This window comes from Podarcis gaigeae (genome assembly GCF_964106915.1).
Source record: "Podarcis gaigeae genome assembly, chromosome: 7".
Taxonomy (NCBI): Eukaryota; Metazoa; Chordata; class Lepidosauria; order Squamata; family Lacertidae; genus Podarcis; species Podarcis gaigeae.
The window spans coordinates 40,218,512-40,239,899 of record NC_139683.1 but is presented as its reverse complement, the minus strand read 5'-3'; the positions used below and the strand labels follow the sequence as shown (position 1 = coordinate 40,239,899).

General features: G+C 40.2%; 1 protein-coding gene across 3 annotated transcripts in view; it reads left to right on the top strand.

Annotated features, from left to right (window-relative positions):
* SNTG1 (syntrophin gamma 1) overlaps positions 1-21,388 on the top strand; it is a 231,328-nt gene that overhangs the window by 105,886 nt on the left and 104,054 nt on the right. For all 3 annotated transcript variants that reach the window (XM_083747840.1, XM_083747839.1, XM_083747841.1), the window contains 4 exons: positions 7,325-7,443; positions 11,706-11,758; positions 15,062-15,196; positions 18,572-18,628. In XM_083747840.1, the coding sequence (XP_083603966.1) occupies positions 11,732-11,758; positions 15,062-15,196; positions 18,572-18,628 (219 nt within the window). In that variant the 5' untranslated portion in view covers positions 7,325-7,443; positions 11,706-11,731. The remainder of the gene's footprint in view (positions 1-7,324; positions 7,444-11,705; positions 11,759-15,061; positions 15,197-18,571; positions 18,629-21,388) is intronic.

The window sequence follows — 21,388 nt, the reverse complement described above, 5'->3', positions numbered from 1 at the left end:
AGAAAGGGGCAGAGTCTGAGAGCCAGGGAATTTTGAATCTTCAAAAAAATTCATAAACAAAAAGAAGGGCTTACAGCAACTAAAGTAAAGCCTACTTCCATTATTGGCATATTATACGTTTCTCCATTTCGGCCTGTGTGGAAATTTCATAACATAAAAAGGCCTGATGCTTAATTAAACAGAAGATTGGCTTGAGCTGCAAACCTTGGATCTCCACTTGGTAATATTGTTAGTAAATGAAACTTCCCAGTTCAAAATCCCAGGATGTACATAGCAATCCAAATCCCCTATTATCAGTTTCTTTTATAACTGAAAGTATGAATAGTCAATTTCAAGCAGGAAAGGGATTCTGTGTGATATGTAACTAAACAGTAAGTGCATGAAACGTGGCTGTGTCAGTTGAGCTCCTTCCTTGTAAATGAGAATTCAGAGTAATGGGCCATTGCATCAACACAAGTGAATGCTTGCTTTGGTCTGGTGTGGAGCCATATCAGGACTAGGCAAGCTGCTGCCATCACCGAGTTGTCTTAACAGCAGGACATGCATTGAGCTGCCAGCATCCTGTGGCTCTGGGCGCTCAGCTGTGGGAGCAGGTGCATCTGGAGGTTAATTAGCCACTTAGGAGGAAGTGACTGGGGCAAGAGGACAATTCTCAGCAACAGGAACGATTTGCTTGGCAGCCACATTCACACAGCCCGCTTACTGAGAACTCAACTTGCAAAACCAGATGAAGCCTGTTAGGTAGAAATTAGCATAAGAGAATGTGAGACACCCCCATATTATCTGACTGCTCCTGGGCAAAGCTATATTGAGCCAAGCTGCATTGAAAACTGCTAAGAATTTAGCACTGTTTTAGTGCTCAGATGTTTAAAAAAGATGTTATTTGAACATCTGCATGAAAGTGCTAGGAGAGATTATCCATAATTTTGGCGCGCGTATGCTGATGGCTCCCAGGTCTGTGTTTGTGGTAAAGCATCCCAGAGCTGTCATATGTTCATAGGAAGCTGCCTGTTTACAGAAAGTTGCTGAATCAGACTGTTGGTCTTCCTAGTTACTAAATACTGAGGCAAACCATTGGTCCATCTTGTTCAGTGTTGTCATACTGACTGATAGAAGCTCTCCAGGATTTCAGAAAGAGGGTTTTCCCAGCAGTTCCTGGAGGTGCCAGGGACTGGATTTCCTGCATGCAAAACAGGTGGTTCCATGATCCCTCTCAGTGAAGTTTATCTATCCTGCATCAGTGACAAATGGAGGATACTGGTGAGAAGTCAGAGGTGAACATTGGTGTTTTACCCCCAGGCTGTAATTTTGATAGGGTTATGATTTCCCAATCTGAAGAACTGTGAAGTCTTGGAGTCCTTCTCGATTTCACATCACTTTCCATTCAACAGGTGGCTGTCATAGCCAGAGCTGTTTGCTTAACCAACTGAATTCATTGCTTATAGGTGCTTTGTATGTAGTGCTGCAATAAACCATGGCTTAGCATGAAGACATGAGTGTGAGGAGATTGTGGCTACTTTGCTCCTCATTGAGTCCCTCTGCTGCTGTGAGCAAAACATTGGTTTGGTTTGGCAGATTGTCCAAACCCAGGTTCATGGTTTGTTTCAGGACATACCACAAGCTGTAACCATGGTTTGTTCATGGGTTTACATTTACACTTATCAGATCCTGGAGAGTGGTCTAATTTAGCATGTTAATTTTATTTCTATTTAATAAACACTTTGAAACTGCCAAGCTTGCCTAATACAGTATTTTCAGCACCCATCCATTGTTACTAATGAATTTATAAAACAGAAAATTTTCCGTGGGGAAATAAAGCCCTGGAAAATTTTCTGCCTCATATTACTGGTTTGCAGGTCTTGGAAAGCTGCTCACTCAGTGCCTTTGCCTGACATTTCCAACATGCTTTACCCCTCTTCCTCTTTTGCCCCGATGGCCCATCCCATACTGTGTCATAGGGTCCTCTGACCCTTGGGGGTGGGTTTTTGTAGGGCAAGAGGCTGCAGTAGGGAGGAAGGGGCACTCAACCTTCTGCTTGTGCAAGCTTGTCTTAATAGAAAAATAAAACTGTAAAATTGAGGGGATAAGAAAGATGCGTCTTAAGGAACCAGCACTAGATCCTTTAAAATAGTCTGTAAAACAATCAAAAAGATATTAAGGTGCTTTTTGTTTTGTTTCTAAAAATGAGGCATATTCTTTTGCCTGCTTGTGGAGTCTAAAACTTGTCCTTTTTAAACCTGTCAGTTAAATCCTTTCCTGAGTCTGCCAGTGAACTTTTTTCTTCTCTGTGTGCTACCATTTTGCAGTTAACAGCATGTGTTGAAATCTTTCAATCCAGGAACTGTGAGGTTCTATGGAAGCCCAGCAGTTAGTCACTGCAAAGTGAATTGAGATTTCACTGCCTCTCAATTGCCCATTCTTCAAAGCAGGGGACTGTCTTACTATGTATCTCTTGCCCAAGAGACTGAATGTATTTTTGGAGTTTACTAAATAACAAATATATCTGTACAATCTAGAGAGCTTTAACATCTCCTTTCTGTTATTTCATTTGTCTAATGAAAGAGTTGAAAAACGTCCTCATCTGAATTTGCCTCAGACACAGGTTTGAGCCTACAGAGGGAAATTGAGTAGATTACCGTAAATAAAATTTCAGTTCCCATCAGTACCTTGGGTCCTGTCTTTACCTATATCACATTAAAGGCTGAGCTATTAGTAATTGCCAATTTTATATTGGCTTCATAATAAACCTACCTTCCGACTAGGTATTTTAGTATGATTGATGTGATGAAGATGGAATTGCTCCATGATATCAGACTTCACTGCTTGTAAGTTGAGGTATATAAGAGCAGAAGCAAAGAGGAAGAAATCCTTTCATTTACTTCAAAGCTTTACAGCTGACAGGGAGCTAGCTGCATGGCATTGCAGTCTGCTACTTATTTGACTGCAAGACTAAATGCCCAGGGAAGCTGCCACCCGAAACCCAGCCATGCTCTTTCATGTAGTATGGATGAGGCTTGCAGCTCTGAAATGCTGCCTGACAGGAAATTAAATTCAAGGCTTTGTTCCAATAAATAAATAAAACATCAAGAAAACATTTAGTTGAGAGAGACCACAACAACCTCATGCTGAATTAACAGAAAGGAAGCTAGCACTGCTTTCTCATTCTGGACTGCTTTATTCCTAGCAATATTGGGGTCATACATGTTAAGAAAGAGGAAATTATCTAAAGAGAAATGGTCTGAAATTAAACTTTCCCTCCCCCGCAAGCAAATAGCTTTCCAGTCCCACTCATATTCTACATTGCATGGATACTATATTATATAGGACTTTAAATAGGGGTGCTCATCCAATTTTGGTAAACCTCAGAAACAGGCCCATTTGAGCCTTGACTCTGAAGTCCCACATAGGTTCGCAAAATACATTTGTCCATAGGTGGCAGCCTCTACCTGCTGCTTCTCATTGCAAGTGCCTTGCTAACAGAGCAATACAGACTATAGGAAACCAGCATAATTTATGCAGCTTTAACACAGCTGGCATTAAGTCACCCCATTCTCTTATATGACCCTTTGCAGTGCTATAATGCTCTGAGAACTGTATACACTATTCCAAATGTGTCCACACCATACAGATTCACGTATATTACTGACCATTTCTGTTTTTGGTAACTTTTACAATAACTTCCTACATTTAGTTTGATGGGTTTGCTGCTACTGCACACTGAGTTGCTACTTTTCTATTTCCAAGACAATAGGCATAGCTAATTCAAACCCTATGAGGTTATGATAGGTTAGATGTCCCTCCCAATGTGTGCCAAATGGCACTTTTAAAAACATCACCACCCAGAATCTTATTTGCTTATTTGTTAATGTTGTCATTCACCCAGTCTGGAGAGAGCCTTCTGAAAATTGTCAGTCTATTTTCCATTTCACCATCCTGAATAAAGTGGTTTCATCTTCAGATTGGCTTCCTTATGGCTCATTTGCATGAATAACTTGAACAGTACTCAACCTAATACAGATCCCTCAGAGAAACTGCTGCTTATTTCCCCTCATTATCCATTTTCGTTTTTATCTGCTTTTTCTTCTTTTACCATTTACTGGTACATAATAGGATTTGTCCTCTTATTCGGTGACTGCTAAATTTACCTAGGAGCCACTGAAACTTGCATAAAAAACTTGTTTGTAACCCATGTATATAACATGTCTCCTGGGCCACCAATATCTGCATGATTGTGGAAGGGGGGTAGCTCAGTGGCAGAGCATCTGATTTGCTTGCCGAAGGTCTCAGTTCAAACCCTTGTGTCACCAAGTATGGCTAGGAGAGAATCCTGCCTAAAATCCTGGAGAGCTATTTCCTGTCAGTGTTGGCAATACTGACCTAGATGGACCAATAGGACTAGGCCTATTGGTGCTGATACAGTACGCCAAAAGGCTGGTGAGACAGGATTTCCATTTCCAGAAACCATGATCTGTTGTTTTCCTTCGTCAGTACTTGCTCTTCTCCAGGCCTATGCAGGTGATTATATGAACATCTGTGGAGTGAAAGTGAGAAGGGGCAAACAGGCTAGCCCTACCCACAATAAAAAGCACAAATGTCTGAATGGGTATCCTAACTGTGTTTAGCTGAATGTGGTTAGAAGTCTCCCTAAGATCAAGAACCTTGTGCATTGGGGGAGTTGTCCCATTTCAGAACCTGCAGACCTCCTAACCAAGAGCACCTCTCTTTTATCCAGATTTAATGACTCACTCACTGATCCTGTCGCTAACTCCAGACACTGAGAACTTCCATGGCCACCCCAGAATATACTAGAAAGGAAATATAAAGCTCAGCAGCAGCAGCAGCATACTGATGAAAATCCATTCCCTGTCCCACCAAGATTTCTGCCAACAGTTTCATGTGCAAAAATGGTTCAGGTGCATTTATCTCCTTTTCATGTCACCCAAACCCCTCCTTTTTCACCTGTCTGTGAGAGAAAATGCACTTAAGACCACATTTTGAGAAATTGAATGGCTTTTACTGAGCTTCAGTGTGAATCCATACCTACCTATGCTCCCAAAGAACACCTTTAGTACAGCATTGGACTCTGGACCTCAATCCTGGAAAGGGACTCTGTGGGCTCAGTAACAACTGTTGGGGGCAGAGATAACCCATTGCTACTCCTGGTCAAGAGCTCCTTCCCAAATGCATATTCACACAGCTCTGTGAAACAGCTCAGCCCTGAGCCAGGATAGGAAATCTTTGTAATCACTCACTTTGTAATCTCTGGGAATTTGAAAATCACAGTGTTGTGCTCTTACCTTTCTCAAATTTCTTCTCATAGCATAGGGACCATTGTTTCTATACAGGTATAAAGGTGTCACAATATTAAAATATCCCCGTGATCCCATATATATGCTACAATGCACCAAATATTCATTAATTTCACTGTGATTTTTAGATATCTTTATTTCATCTATTTCTTGCAATAAATGAATGTTTTATTCAATATAGTTTTGGTTTGGATAATACATTTGTGTGTTACATGCAGTTCAGGCATATTCCCAGGGCATCACTCAGTTGTTTCCAGGAAGAGGTCATATTAGTGTGTGGGTGGTAGGCACACACATACACACACAAAACAAGCACACACATCCCAGTGCTTCCCAGTGTGAAGACTGATGCAAATAATTCATTTTTAGCCTCTCTCGAATCTCCTTTCAAAAAGTGGCAATATTAAACAGCAATGGTGCAGTATCTACATAGTGTTTCTGTCCTTCATTTGGTCACATACCATTTTTATGGACTCTAAGGATGCAGGTAGGACAGTATGGAATCACAACTGCTTCCTTTCATACCAGAAGGGAATATGGATTCATCCTAACACTGTGTTTAACAATATTTTATACAGAAGAGTCCCAGAAGAGTCCTAATTTTGCTTCATTTGGATAGTCTTGACAGGGTTCTGTGAAATGTGAACAAAAGAGATGGCAGAAAGAAGTGAGGCAACATTAATAAAAGCATCAATTTAATAGACTGCGTAACTTTCATATTAAAGCAGTGCATTGCACATAAAACATTTCAGTCTATATTTAAACTAAAACCTGTAATTTTTTTTTTAAAAAATTGAAATTAGTAGGGTAGGCAAAGTCTCAAATTATTAATGACATAACAATGAACTTTTAGGATCAAAATGGGAAATCTACCCACAATCAACATGATGTTGAATTATTTGAGGTGTTGAGCATGTTTTTTCAAGCAAGGCAAACTTCTGCTTCAACACATCAGCAACCACAACACACAGCCATGCTGGTACCTTTTGTCTCACCAATATGATTCTATGATTCTAATTGTTCATCTCTATCAATATTCAGATGTTAAAATTCCATGACATTAACCTTCTAGATACTTTTTATTATTAGACTTATCCAATCCTTTCTAGCTATCCATCAATGGTAGTTGGTGGTCACTGGAGCTGGTGGGTTAGAGGGCAAGGCAGATACTCCTAATAGAGATAGACGCCAAGACATGCATAACATGAACAGAGAGAGACACAGACACACACCTAGCACAGAGATACGCCTAGCACTGCTACTTAGACACAGCTAGGGATACATACATTTCTATGCTGCACGGTAAGACACGGGAGCTCATTTTTTGCAATATTCCACACAAGCCAGGATCCACTTATAGGGGAAGAGTCTCAAATCTCCTGCCAATCGTCTGTCAGCTGTTTACCCTTCTGTGTTTCTGGCAGGGGGGTTCTGAGAAATGGACAGGTATCACCAACATGGTGCCCATAGAGTTCAACTCCCATCAGCCCAGGCAGCATGGTCAAGAGTCAAGGATAAAGGCACTGCATTGGCTACCCCAGTGTAGCGTGTGGCTGGCTGGGCATCTGCTTATAATGAGACATTTCATTGCATCTTAAACTTTGTTTTGAAAATGAACTCACTAGGAAAATCAAAGAGAAGAGCACCATAAAATTTCCTTGCAAATATATATCTGGGTCGCCCTGCTGTTGATTCCATTTGACCTCTTCTTTTTGACATAGTGCTTAGTACCTTTCTAGGATAATCATAATGTGATTCTAGTAGTTTAAAAAACTCTATTTGCTTTCTATAACTACATTTTAAAATGAAATTCATTCGTGCTCAGGTAGACTTGTTCTTTAGTACTTGTTCTTTATTACTGTGTTATGACTGTAGGTGGAATCAAATCCTACTCGTATAACCTTTCTTATTCCTACCATACAAACAGTGAAAGTTATTTAAGTATTATATTTTAAAATGCAAAGCATCCAAGGCTTCAGCTGTGATCTTTCTCCCCCACCCTGTATGTTTCACAGATGCATCCTGATTCTTCTTTTCAACTTGGCCATAAAGGATCAAGAAGAATCATGACTGAAAAACTCTGTGGATGGCTACCAGTTTTCCTCTCAGCATTGCTATATCAAGTCTTCAAGTGGTATGTTACATTTTTCCCAAGAACAGCTTGTGGGTTGGCATTTGGCCTTTGAATACAATAAGAATTATGCTGGTTTCATTTTAATGTCGGGCAGTTTCTGCCACTTCTATGTTTGGGGGAAGCTTTAATGAATGGTGTGATATGTTTTCTTTCATTCTTGTTTCAAAGGGCAGGTGTGCAGTGTTCATTTAAATACAACACACACCCCTTCTATTATCAAATAAATAAACAACTATCTGACGTTTAGAAGACATCAGAAGGCAGCCCTGTTTAGGGAAGTTTTTAATGACTGATGTTTTAATGTATTTTTAATCTTTTGTTGGAAGCCGCCCAGAGTGGCTGGGGAAACCCAGCCAGATGGGCAGGGTATAAATAATAAATTGTTGTTGTTGTTGTTGTTGTTATACAGAAATGTAAGTATAGAGTAAAAATTCTCTATGCTATGCACTTGATTACTCATCCTATTTGCATTGCTTCCTTTGATATGAAATGATGGGCTTTCTCATTGAAATGAATAGAATAACATACCGTATTTTTCGCTCTATAAGACACACCAGACCACAAGACACACCTAGTTTTTGGAGGAGGAAAACAAGAAAAAAAACTATTCTGAATCTCAGAAGCCAGAACAGCAAGAGGGATCGCCGCGCAGTGAAAGCAGCAATCCCTCTTGCTGTTCTGGCTTCTGGGATAGCTGTGCAGCCTGCATTTGCGCCATAAGACGCACACACATTTCCCCTTACTTTTTAGGAGGGGAAAAGTGAGTCTTATAGAGCAAAAAATACGGTAATTGATTTTGTGAAATTCCATCATAGCGGACAATGAGAATAAATAGGTAGTTTTTGTTTTAAAATGCATAACATAACAAACAAGAACAAAACAAAACACGACATTTAAAAATCCATAGATTGCTTAATCAGTCAAAGGCCTGGTTGAAGAGGAATGTTTTTGCCTGGCACTTAAAGATATACAATGAGGACACCAGGTTAACAGGGGTGGAGAAAGGGGGATGTGATAGGGGCGGGTCGCTCTGGTTGTCACCACTGGGGGGGGTGACAAAATGCTGGGCGGCACTCACCGCGGGGCCTGCTGTGCACCCAAACTATGTGTCTGTCCTGGGAGTTACGTGGTGGCTTGGGTGCCCACAAACTCCACAGTGCCCCAAAGGGTCCACCCACTGCCTCCCCCACAGCAGTAGGGCGGCTGAGTGGGAGGAGGCAGGCAGACTCCTCAGAGGCCTCGCGGAGTGTTCTGCCCCGGCTCACCCCGCCCCGCCCTGCCCCGTGGGCGGCTGGCCCCCTGGGCGCAGGGACCCATGCCGCCCCAGGTGTCCGATTGTCTTGCTCCGCCACTGCCAGGTAAGCCTCCCTAAAGAGAGCATTCCACAAAAGATTGTGTGATCTGAGTAAAAGTTGGATTCAGCAGACTTAATCTGAGCCTTCAAAGGCATATAGACTTTGAAGGCAAAGTGGGAAAGAACTCTACCAGTTTCCTACTCCAGCTATAGGCATTTGTCAAAGGCAGAAAAGGCAACCACACACCTTTACCACTTCATGATCCATGAGGCAGTAAATGGAGGGTGGAGACTGGCTCCGAGGCTTTGTGAGCAGCGAGGGAAGAGCTCAGGTGTGTCATTGTACCCATGGCTGCTGGCCAACCCCTGACATATATGAATTGGTCATCTTTACAACAACTTTATTCAGTAGTTCAGTATTACCACTTTTGATTATTGCTACAAGGATTTCTACTTTGTTTTTCATTTCAAATAATTTCAGAACCAGTTAAAATACCACACACCAGCATAAAAGGAGAAGCAGATAAATTGCAACCCAGTGGAAGCCTGAGCTACAGTAGGTAGAGTGCTGAGAGATCGTAACTTGCCAAAGGCCACCTGCTGAGTTCAGAGGAGATTTGGACTGGGAGCTTCAGATTATAGATCTGTCTCTTAACTTCAGCAACTACAGCCACACCTGGGAAAGTACATATGGACGACAGTATAGAACAGGCATGGCCAAACTTGGCCCTCCAGCTGTTTTGGGACTACAATTCCCACCATCCCTGAACACTGGTCCTGTTAGCTAGGGATGATGGGAGATGTAGTCCCAAAACAGCTGGAGGGTCAAGTTTGGCCATGCCTGGTATAGACCTTTTAAGCTTTTATATCGCACATTACCTTCTATAGATATAAAATGTGCATATAGCATGGCAACATAATGTGCACATTTTACCACTTCACATGACTTATTAAAACATGAAATTTATTTTTATAAACCACTTAATCAAAATATCTTGTAAGTTATTATTAGTAGTAATGCACCAATAAAAGCAGTAGAATTTGAAAACAATTGTGCATAACTAAATTATATGTAATAGCCATTTCCTCTTTCCTGTTGTTCATTGTCTTATAAATATAATAAAAGTATTTTCAATGATTTTTTTTTAAATATGTAGTTTCTAAGCCATAGAGAAATGGCTTTACAGAAACACAGAAGGCAGCTGATCTGATCTCTGTGTTACTTTAAATGAAGTAGAATAGCTTTGTCTCTAAGAGCTCCTGTTGCCCTTCTATTAGAGTATAGTTATTGATTTCCCTGTAGAACAAGAACACTTTAATCAAGCATTCAAAAATATTTTTGCAGTATTGAATAAATGCTTGCTGTACCAAGAGGATTTCAGGTTTTATTGCCAAGCTGCCCATCATGTGTTGTTTTGTTTGCATATGCCATCTGAGATAAGCTAAATGAGCTTGCTACTTTTGAACTTTTGAGTTCTTGTCAGTAGGAAGAGAGTGAGATTAGTTAATTAAGTCTTGGTTTGGAACTGCTAACTCCTTTACAAAACAAAGTATACTTTCCTGCTCCACTATCTGCTGTGAACATCGTCCTAAACTACAGGGGTACCTTGGCTTTCTAACTTAATCCATTTTGGGAGTCCGTTCGACTCCCAAAACCGTTTGAAAACCAAGGCGCAACTTCCAATTGGCTGCAGGAGCTTTCTGCACTCAATCGGAAGCTGCATCGGACATTCGGCTTCCACAAAACGTTCGCAAACCGGAACACTTACTTCCGGGTTTGCAGCGTTCGGGAGCAGATTTGTTCGGGAGCCAAGCCGTTCAAGTACCAAGGTACCACTGTACCTCAAACTGAAATCAGGTTGGAATCAAGCTATATTCATAGAACCCTTTATCTCAATCCTAAAAGTAACTTTTAAAGATGGTTTCACTATATGAAAAGCACCCTGGACCACTCTATGGCCTCCTCCCACCACATGGCATCGTACGCAAGCACTCCTGCCAAGTTGGGTGGAGCCTGGTGCCTGTGTGAAGCAGTGTACCTCCCCACAATTTGGGCAGGTGCAAAAAGTAATGAAAGTAGGGTCACATGTGACTGCGCACCAGTATCATGAGCACCGTTTATCACGAATGTGAAATAAAAAGGGCACCTTGAGGGTCCCAGAGACTCGTCAAATTGTTTCAAATCTTAAAAAACACAAAACGCCCACCTTTAATCTTACAAAATAGGATTTGAGTACTACTAGTCTAAGGTACAGGGGGATTGTTATGACCTGTAGATTATTTTACATACTATTACTTATTATAAACTCCATTGCGGAAGTAAAGAGCAGCTAATGCAAATATTTTAAAATTATGCCTTTTCTTACTTTTCTAAAATATAAAATAGTGGGCAATATTTCCCGGCTCCCACAATTTCCCCCCAATTTCCAATTTTTCCACTGGAAAAAATTAAAGAACCTCCCCTCCCCGCCCCCCACAAAAAAACCCTAAGGGGGGGAAATCCCTCTTTCTTTCATTCACATATCCAAACACTCAAGTTTTTGAAGTCAAGCTGTATGAGTCAGTGAGGATCATATTCAGAACCAAGGAATTATGAACTACAGTGTCGCTGCTAGTGAAAAGTAATTTTAAATGACTGGTGTGTTGAGAGATACATGGAAACAAATTTACCTTCAATCATATATAATGAAACTGTCTTGCTTATTTCTTCAAAGCTTTGCAACTCTCTCTGACTTTTGGCAAAGCTGGCAGAGTGGGTGGGTGATGAAAGATGATGTGCAGAAATATCCAGAGGGCCATGGATTCTCCACTCCTGCCTCAACTAATTGATACTCTTCTAAGAATTTATAATTCCTGCTCTTGACAGCATCTCTGTAATCCAGTGTGTCTGCTTAATTTATACAAATTGTTTTAATGTTTACTGGCCAATAAGTCTTAGTTTTAATAAAATCTTTCCCTCTATTTTTAGACAAATATCTCTTGGTGCCATAGCACATGGATTTCAGGACTACATGTGAAGAGGTAATGCCAAATACAGACACAATTATTGTGTTTTATTTTGATGATAAATGTGATATGAGCTGTTACAAGGAAGGCTAAACTGTATTTTCCAGTAAGTCTCACAGGGCATTGGGAGTTATTCCAACCATTTTAGGGACTCCACTCCAGATTTGAGTAGAATTTACTCCCTATACTTTTCTTCTCTAGAAGAAAAGGCAGCAGAGATTTAGGATAAGAGTTTTCCTACTCCTAGATGGGCTACCTTCCCAGGTTGACAAGCTCCATCTGCCCCTCCCTTACCTCTCCATCCTGTGCAGAAACCATCTTCTTGGCCATTGGACCCACTATTGGTTTCATCCACTCAATCTGTCAGAGCCTGTCTTCTCATGCAATGGAAGACCCTAACTCACCAAGGGTTTGAGACCCACCAGCTACCCTCACCTGGTTCAGCTAGCCAGTGAAAGCCATTCCTGAGTTGTGGCTGCTGATAGCTTCTAAGAGCTGAGTGCTGTGCAGGGGGGGCAGGGAACCAAAGGTGCGCAAAGCACTCCAGAATAAGCACGACATGTCCCCCACCAGAGGTCCTACCTTCCTCTAACACCCCCAAAAACCCACATAAACAATGAAATAGTTATAACTAACCCACTGCAATTTGAGTGGACTTATCTCAAAGGAAATTACACAATAATACAATAAGTACAGTTATTCTTTCATTGAAGGGAATTGGATTAGTTGACCCTTCCATCCTTACAATTCTATGATAGTGCTGCTCAGGGAACAGAAGAAAATGGAGCACAATTCTTGAGTGTATAAAACTGGGGATATATAGCACAGGAGCAGAATAAGTTGCTTTCCTCTGTTGGCCGAAAAGTACTGGGCAATGGAAATGCAACTTTCCCCATCATTGCAGTGCTATGACAAGAACAATGTGCGGTTGTTTAAGTTCTCCCTTCCATGCAGTTCTTAGAGGGGCAATAAGGCCAAGTGGCAGGTAGGGAGGTGTGTGTGAAAACAGAGGTTTCAAAATGATTTGAATTAGCCTGCAACCTCAGAAGATGGGGGGAGAAGTAAACCTTGATCTGTGAAAATAAAATACAACATCAAAACATTACGCAGAGTGTATTTCAGAGCAGCATATATTTGCTTGGCTTTATGAAATCTGAAATAATTTAACCTTCTTCTGGTGCTAAAGAATGCCCTATTTTTGTGTATCAGCGCTGCATTGGCATAGGAAAGGATGGTATTTAAATGAAGATATCATCTAAAGATGTATTGTACAACTGTAGCTTCTAAAAGGCAAAGACTATCAGGGCCTTATTACATTTTAAGTTTTCCATGTAAATTAGGTTATTCTGCTCATGTGCTATCAGTCAGTCCATTGCCGTAAATGGTTTGCTTTTTTCATGCTTGACTTCTTTGTTCAAACTGTGAATAAACTCTGCCCATGTGCATTACAATGCCGGCTTCTATTTTAATTTCGTTGTGATGTTTAATTATGTCTACTGTATAGTTACATGCTGCTTAATTCTTGCCCTAAGCTCTCTTTATAAAATTTCTCAAGAGATTTTATAGAGTAATCAGCCAAGTCAGAAGTGTGCAGTCAAGTAAAGCAAAATGACTGTATAAACAATTCAGCATTTCTTTAAAAAAATAAAAAAATAAAATCTCAGGCAGCCCTCAAATTAATTGGGAGCTATTGGGACACTCCTAGGTATGAATCAATAGGTGGGTTGTTGCTCACTCTCCAACCTTGCTTGGCTGAAAGAAGTTATAACAACAGAATTAAATGTGGTTATTAGCAAGGTTCTCCCACCTTTCCCTTTATTCCCTACTTCCCCACGCCTGTGATTTTAAGCAGAGAAGATGTTCTTATTCCACAAGTCAGGAAGCCAAAATGCAAAGAAACAACTTTTTTAGGATAACTCATTTGGATTTTGTCTGCTGCCCTGTACTTCTGCTTGAGCTCCATTAACAGAGCAAAGGGTCTGTTCGAACGATGGAAATTCACCTAGCTGCCCAGAGTGACTGGGGAGACCCAGCCGGATGGGCGGGGGTAGAAATAAATTATTATTATTATTATTATTATTATTATTATTAGGGTTGGTACACCCATGAGGCACAATGAGGTGACAGCCTCAGGTGACAGGATTCACAGAGGCAACACATTCAAATGTAATTGGTCAAGGCTGGAAAGGAACCAGGGAAAAGCGACTTGGTTGTGGTAAATTAAGAGTCTTGCCTAACATTTCTCAGTCACCACATCAGCTGAAAGGCCGCTTTCAGGGCAAGCAGGGGAAGCAGTGCCAAGAGAGATGCAATGTTTGTGCCTCCCTCTCAGCCTGCATCCTGGCCAACCCTAGCTATTCCCCTGGGTTTGGAATGGGTATGAATGGATATTAGGCGCAAAGATATACTGAGAAGGAAAATAACTGAAACCAGAGATCTTTGCAGGGTATCAAATGGATACGCTACCACTGTCTAAACTGCATATAAACTGCCACACAAGGAAGAAATGTGCCCATGTAATAATTACCCATTACTCATCTCAAACAGGAAAAAGATATGAACAGAAGGGACATAATGTCTGGACATTAAAAGGTAGTCTTTAGGGACATTAGACATCATCCATTTCAGATTGTCACAGTACACCTCTTGCCATTTTTTTAGTTCAAGCTGACCAGCAGGATTTAGACATCCTTTAGTTAACCAGTCTGCAGATACAAGCCATGATCTCAAAAGCACTTGGAATGGATTTGCTTTTGTGCATAGAGGAGCTATTGGATTATAACCATAAAGCAGGATGATTGGAATCCTTCATGGTGTTTCAGTGCTCTACTGTGATCCTAGTTAAGCTCCTGGCTCATGAGTAATCCTAATTAGGATTAATCAGAGGCTGTAAGCTTCACACAGGCTTGCCGGGGTGACACCTTCCATTAAGCAATGTGTAAGGTTCAGTCCCATATGCGTTGTGATACTGGATACTGAAATAAGTGTCTTGATATTGTGAAGGGGGATTTTTGCTTGCAGCATTTGTTGACATATCCATACTGAGCACAGATATGCAAATATGTGTTATTAAGTGGATCAATCTCCACAATCCAGACATGTTGCTAGTAATCAGTTTTGTAATGGCATTGTCTCAATATATCTATTTGCAACTAATAACCATAGACATTTCCAGAGATATTTTGGAATATGCTGGCCTCTGTTAAAGCTTTTCCAAAAGACTATCAGAGGGAAAGTATCCTTTTGATCCTCTAACATGAACAATCAGTGTGCAGCTTGGAAACTAAGGAAACCCTTTTCTCTGTTCATCCTTTGAAGACAAAGACAGGGATTTGTTTGCTGCAGGATGGTAACCAGGAGCCTTTCAAAGTGCGGCTGCACTTAGCCAAAGATATTTTGACGATTCAAGAGCAAGACGTGATCTGTGTGTCTGGCGAACCTTTCTATTCTGGTGTAAGTATCATTTTCTTCAGCAGTTTTCAAAATGAAAACATTGTGTATGTTGAGCTTTCCCCACTCCCTTTTGCCTTCCATTGGAGGGTGTTGAAATGAAGAAAAGTTGCAAATTTTTTAAATGATGCAATCAAGTCTAGGTTGAAGTCATGAAATGCTATGGTATGGTACTTCTTGGTGTTGTTTTGGTACAGTGTAAATAATATGAGCAGCGTTCAGGAGATCACTGCAGTGAATGGTCCTAAGAAGCATTCAATTAATATAATTCACAGTCATGATTCAAGTGGGATGAGATAGCTTACTTAATGGGATTTAACTTTACTAGGTGCTATGTTGGTCTCAGGTTAAACCCAGGACTCCTGAGACAAAACAAAAACAAAAACCTTACAGTGGCCATGAGTCTCCCCCTAAGACTCCATGATTGGGCAGGGATATAAAGGATCCAAGTTCTTAGGGACCTTGTAAATTAATACAACAACCTTGAACCTGGGCTGATAGTGTCCAGGCACTCAGTGCAAGCTTTTGAGCTCTGGAGTTATGTGCTGATAATAGATCTGTCCTCATCAACAGTCTAGTCACAACATTTTGCTCATGCTGGAGCCTCTGCACCAGGCTCAAAGGTATCCCTATGTAGAGCGCATTGCAATAATCAAGTATTAAGGTTGCTTAAGAACTCTAAAGCCAAGAGCAGAGTGTTATGGAGATATAAAAAGAGCTTTGCTTGATCTGACCAAAGACTTGTCTAATCTAGCATCCTGTTTCCCACAGGGGCCAACCAGATGCCCTTTGGAAGCCCACAAGCTAGACATGAGAGAATAGCCTTTTCCCACTGTTGTTCCCTAGTCACTGGTATTCAGAGGCTGTTCTTTCTGATCCAGTATCTAACTTTATGTTGATGCTGAGTTACCCATTGGCTCTACCCAAAGAGAATTTAAGAGTTGCTTAAGATCATCAAACCATATCCCTGCAATTCTACCAGATCATATCCAGTTTTTGTGTTTTTTAACATGGATTTATCATTCCCATTTGCATTTCTTTAATATGTCAGAACACCTATTACTTATATCTAGATGACATTTAAATAATGCCTTGGCATAAATGCATGATATTTTTAATTTCCCGTATGGTGTTACAGCCTACATTTCCAGAATATTGTTTTAGAAGGTAATGAATGATGTGCTCCGCTTGGTTAGCCTGGCTGCATGTTATCTGAAGATTAAATGCACAACCCATTAGATAACATATCGATGTGAAGATGGGATTTACTTTTCCTGCTAGAACAATTGTCACAGTTGACACTTTTGAGCCCTTTTCTTTATTTCCTCAGAAACTGAGATGAGATTATAAATGACTAGGCTCATCCCAAAAGACTCTTTGTTCAAAGTATTGTCTATTTCTGCTGTATGCTATTTGAATAATTGTCTAGTGATTAGATATGGAGGGTCTGATTCAACCAACGTGGTGTGTGCTAGCGGAAGCCAGTGAAAGGACTCCTACTACTGCAATGGGGCTTTCCTCCTCCTCCTCCTCCTCTGCACTTTCTGTGCCTCCCCACATCTAACCTGGTGGCAGAAGAGGGGAGGTTGTTCCATTTGGCGAGCAGAAATGCTTGCACTGATGGAACAATTGTTCTAACACTACACATTTCTACCCTTTTAGCTGAACTTTGCTTCTCCCACATTTATTGGATAACTGCCTCCCAGACATGTATTGTGAGCCCTTGCTCTTGAAGGATCAATTTCACTGAAGGTCAGACCACACGGTACTGGGAGCAATTTGTTGAAGTTATGAGTTTAATGTAGATAAAATGTTATATGTGTTTGAATACGTTGGACTGCCCGTTGCAGAGGACTGGTGGTTTTCCACTCTAGGGTGGGGCAAGCTGAGTCTTGTGACTGGTTTATGAGGTATTTTTCCTAACTCGTACCCTGAGCTTCTCTGTGTTTGGTGCTATGTGCAGGGAAACAGTTTGCTCTGTTGTTTTTTGAGTTGTGTCTCTCTGTGTGTTACAGCAGAGAGAGACACAACCTTTGCTTTTAAGCAGCATGGACTTACTGTGGGATCCAGGGAAGGAACTTACTGGACTTTCAAAGATGGGAACTCATTACTAATACGCAATGTAGCATTTTGTTGTTCTGCAAGAGTTACTGTTTTGTAACTAAATGTTTAAACACCAAGTGTTAGGTATAGTGTCAGTGAAAAGTATCTGATCAGACTCGTGTAGAAAGAAACCCTCTTCACCACAAGTAAAGCTTTAAAACTTATTTCTTGTGGTGAAGAGGGTTTCTTTCTACATCAGTCTGATCAGAGACTTTTTGTTGACACTATATCTAGCACAATTATCCTAACCGTACAGCATCTCCAAATGTAGTATTTTCCGTTCCTTTCATGGGAAGAAATGACATCCATCTACACATATGGAGAGAGTAAAATGGGCCACTCAGGGATGCTTTTGAGATGGAGTTAACCCACTGCCATTTGTCAGTGTATCCATGACTCAATATTCATTTTAGGTCAGGAAACGTTCGGTGTAATTGTGGCTAGTGTTTGTGCTGCACACAGTGGCAGCTGGTGACATTTTTACTTGGTAGGGCCGCATTTTCTAAACTTGCTGTTTTCATCACAGTAGGACTTGCACAGCACATATTTAGGAAACTGTGCCATTTCACGTGTGCAGAGTGCCATTATCACCTTCTTTCTTTAAAAAACCACACACCCCAAAATATATTAATCATCAGTGAACAGGGAAATAACTTCCATGTAAGAGGATCAAAGTATGATTTTCTTGTTTAGAAATTTAGGTATACTTTTTGAATCCATGTGTTGTTTTCAGCTACACATCTGTTCCTATTTTCAGTGGGAGGGCTGTGATCCAGCAGCTCCAGTGGATCAGCCCCCACTGTATATGTTTTAGTGTTCTGGTGATACAGCTATTAGTATTGTATTGTGTATTTTTTCTGCATGCAAATGGTCTGGTTATTGTTGTGATCCCCTAGGGTGTATAATAGCAGGCACCACTAGATAAATAAGGATGGATTTTTACCCCGCTTCATAGGAACATATGAGGGGCTCATTTCTGAAAATACTCCTATATGCTATTGAAAAGTGACTGCAGGTTTATCTCTGTGTTATATTGGATACCTGGACACATATTTTAGAAGAATTGCCTAGCACTAAGTGTTTGCATGTGGCAACTCATTGGCATTTGTTTTATGTAACTAATTTGTCACTTTACGATTAGAAAAAAACAGAAAGAGCAGTTCCTTATTTTTTCATGTTGAAATTCAAAACTCCAAAATGGAGATATAGTGTGCAAGCCTATTTTCATAAGAAATATTAAATCTGAATAGAACTGAACTTGGCTTACTCTTTCAGGAAAGGACTGTAACAATTAGAAGACAAGCCGTAGGAGGATTTGGATTAAGTATAAAGGTAGGTTGCATTTCCCCAACTGTTTCCTATGTTCAATCAGAAATGCCATTTGGCTTGTGAATAATGCATTTAATGAGATCAAAAGGTGCTTGATTGTATTATTACCTGCAATTTCAATGAAAGGTCTGTATTGGCTGATCTTTACAATAGATAATCAGTTGAAAAAATTTCCCCCATAGTTAATGGAGGAACAATAGAGACAATATCCCATTAAGATTCGTTTGTACTTATAAGGTTTGGTATATATTTTAAAAGTGTATTTCATCTGTGTAGTCTTGTCTTTTGTTCAGTGGTCCTTTAATTTTAATTACTTGATAATGAACACAATGGCAGGCTCACTAAATAGCCAGTGAGTTCCCATAAACTATTTATTAATTTCATAGTTGCTTGCTAATAAGATTGAAAATAGTCCTATTTCTCCACTGTATTCATTGCATTACAGATGGAATGATTAATCCACATGAGGATTGGTTTCTCTCTCCCCCCCCCCCTCCAAATATCTACCTTAGAAAAGCTTAGGAAACATAAAAAGGGAGATAATTTTAAATGGTACATTATAGCTCTGAAACACCATATAAAGCAACAAATCTCTTTTGAACAGAGCTTTTAAAAAAATCTCTTTAGTACAGAAATCTTAGCTGTTATCTACGAATGCAAAACAACATTGGTATATGTTTTTCAAAAATGAACTTATGAAATATGATTTGAGGGGAAAATAAAATGTTGTTCTCTTGCATTCTCATTGAGTAGGAACTTGAAAAAAACAAAAACTTTCCAGTTCTTAAAATGAGTCTGGTGTGTTTATTTTAGCAGAACTACCTAATTAAAACAAATGCTAATTAGTGCACTATGGCTAAAATCCCATAAGAATGAAAATGGGAACAAGATTTTTTGTTGTTGTTTAAAGTCATTACATGCTGTTATTTTTTTCATGTCTAGAAACAGAAAAGAGAGTAAGTTGTGTAAGCGTGCCTGAACTAAGAATTTAAACATTGGAACACTGGTAGATTTTTTTTTTTTTTTAAAAGCAACTATATAATTTATGATGCTGCTGAAGAAAGTTCAGAATGCTAGGGACTGGAAGATAATTAACTTCTTTTTTTTTTTTGCAATACAGATTTCCGCTGGTTTATAAGCATAAGAAAATTATTACTCTGGACAAAATCCAAAAATTGTATTCACCTTTCATACATTCAGTTAATTTCAGATAGCTTGCTCAGTCTACCATCATAATATTAATTGCCTCAAATTACTGTTCATGCTTTTAATTGGGGTTCTGAAACAGAATCCTTGGCTGTATTTTAAAAAGAGCTAATAACAGACGTAATGACATACAATACCAGATACAGGAGAACAGAAGGAATTCACATGAAATGACAGTAGGAATTTAGGGTCAACTTCTACTTTCTCAAAATCTATGTTGGTCCATTTGTGCACTTCAAAAGATGTTGACTGTGGTTATAAAAAAAACCAAATTCATAACCTGGTACTAATACTCAGCAAGCCTAAAAATATCTCTATATCCTAAAAAGAGGGGCAGGGATTGTCATTACTACACTATTAGCTTCCAGAGACCTACTTTTTGACCCTTTCCTGTGTTCTTAGTAGCTAGTCAAAGCGGAAATAGAAGCTAAGAGTCCTGATATTTTTTTCTGATGCCCTTCTGTTTCATTAGCAGTTCTCTTTCTCTCCTTGTTCATTTTCCCATATCAACTAAGCATTTACAAGTTGCATCCCTCATGCTGTAGGAAAATCCCCACAAACCTCTCAATATCTGCATTTCATTTTTATGCTTTTGCCCAATTCCTCATGGTCTCCTCACTCACAGGATCAGGATGGACCTCCAGATGCTGTTGAACTCCCTTCCACCTGATCAAGGATTATGGGAGTTGTAGTTCAGCAACCTCTGTCCCCATCCCAAACTTAAGGGATAGAGAGGTGGGCTTGGATCAGGCTAACTCATTTATGGGACTCCAAACCTTTCCATAGATCAGAGGTGCAGCTAAGGGAGGGGGAGAGGCTTGCCAGGTTTTTTGCCCCGGGTGAAGCCTCCAGAGGGGCTCTATTGAGGCTCCCCACCTGTGTGTATATATGCGCAAATATGCATGGGGTGTGTGTGCTAAATCGGGTCTTTGACCTGGGTGAAATAAAGCCCAGATTCACCCCTGTTTAAATACTCACTGCGTCCAACAACTAACTCTGACTTCCTGACCAGCTTCAAAATCACCACAATAGTTTCTACTATGCTACTGTCAGTTCCTAGTATTCCTTGTATTTCTCCTCCCGAAGTTGCTGACTGGCCATTGCTTTGGACTTCCCACTAATCTGTGTTCTCATTTCTCTGTGTGCATGAAGTCCCAACCACTAAGCTTTGCTCTGTGAAGGGAGAGTATATGCACCCCACCCTCCTCACCCCAAACATAAAGTTAACGATGCTCTACCAGTTAGGTGAAAACTAGTTCAGGGATAGTTAACTTTCTGCCCAACAGAGTCTGCAACCAAAGATTATTGCCAAAACAGTATCTCTTGCCTTATGAATGTTTGTGACTTGTATTGGTGTGCCAATATGAACCAACTATCATTTGTTGCACTTGATGTCACTCAGGGTTGTAAGAGTTGCTTGATGAAGTCATTGTGTGAATTGAACAGTGCAACCTTGGTTTGAAAAAGGTGAACAAGGCTAGAGATTTGAATCTTTCTGCAATAATCCAATTTATACTTTCAAAGTCTGGAAAGGCTAAAAATATAAAGGCATTGTTT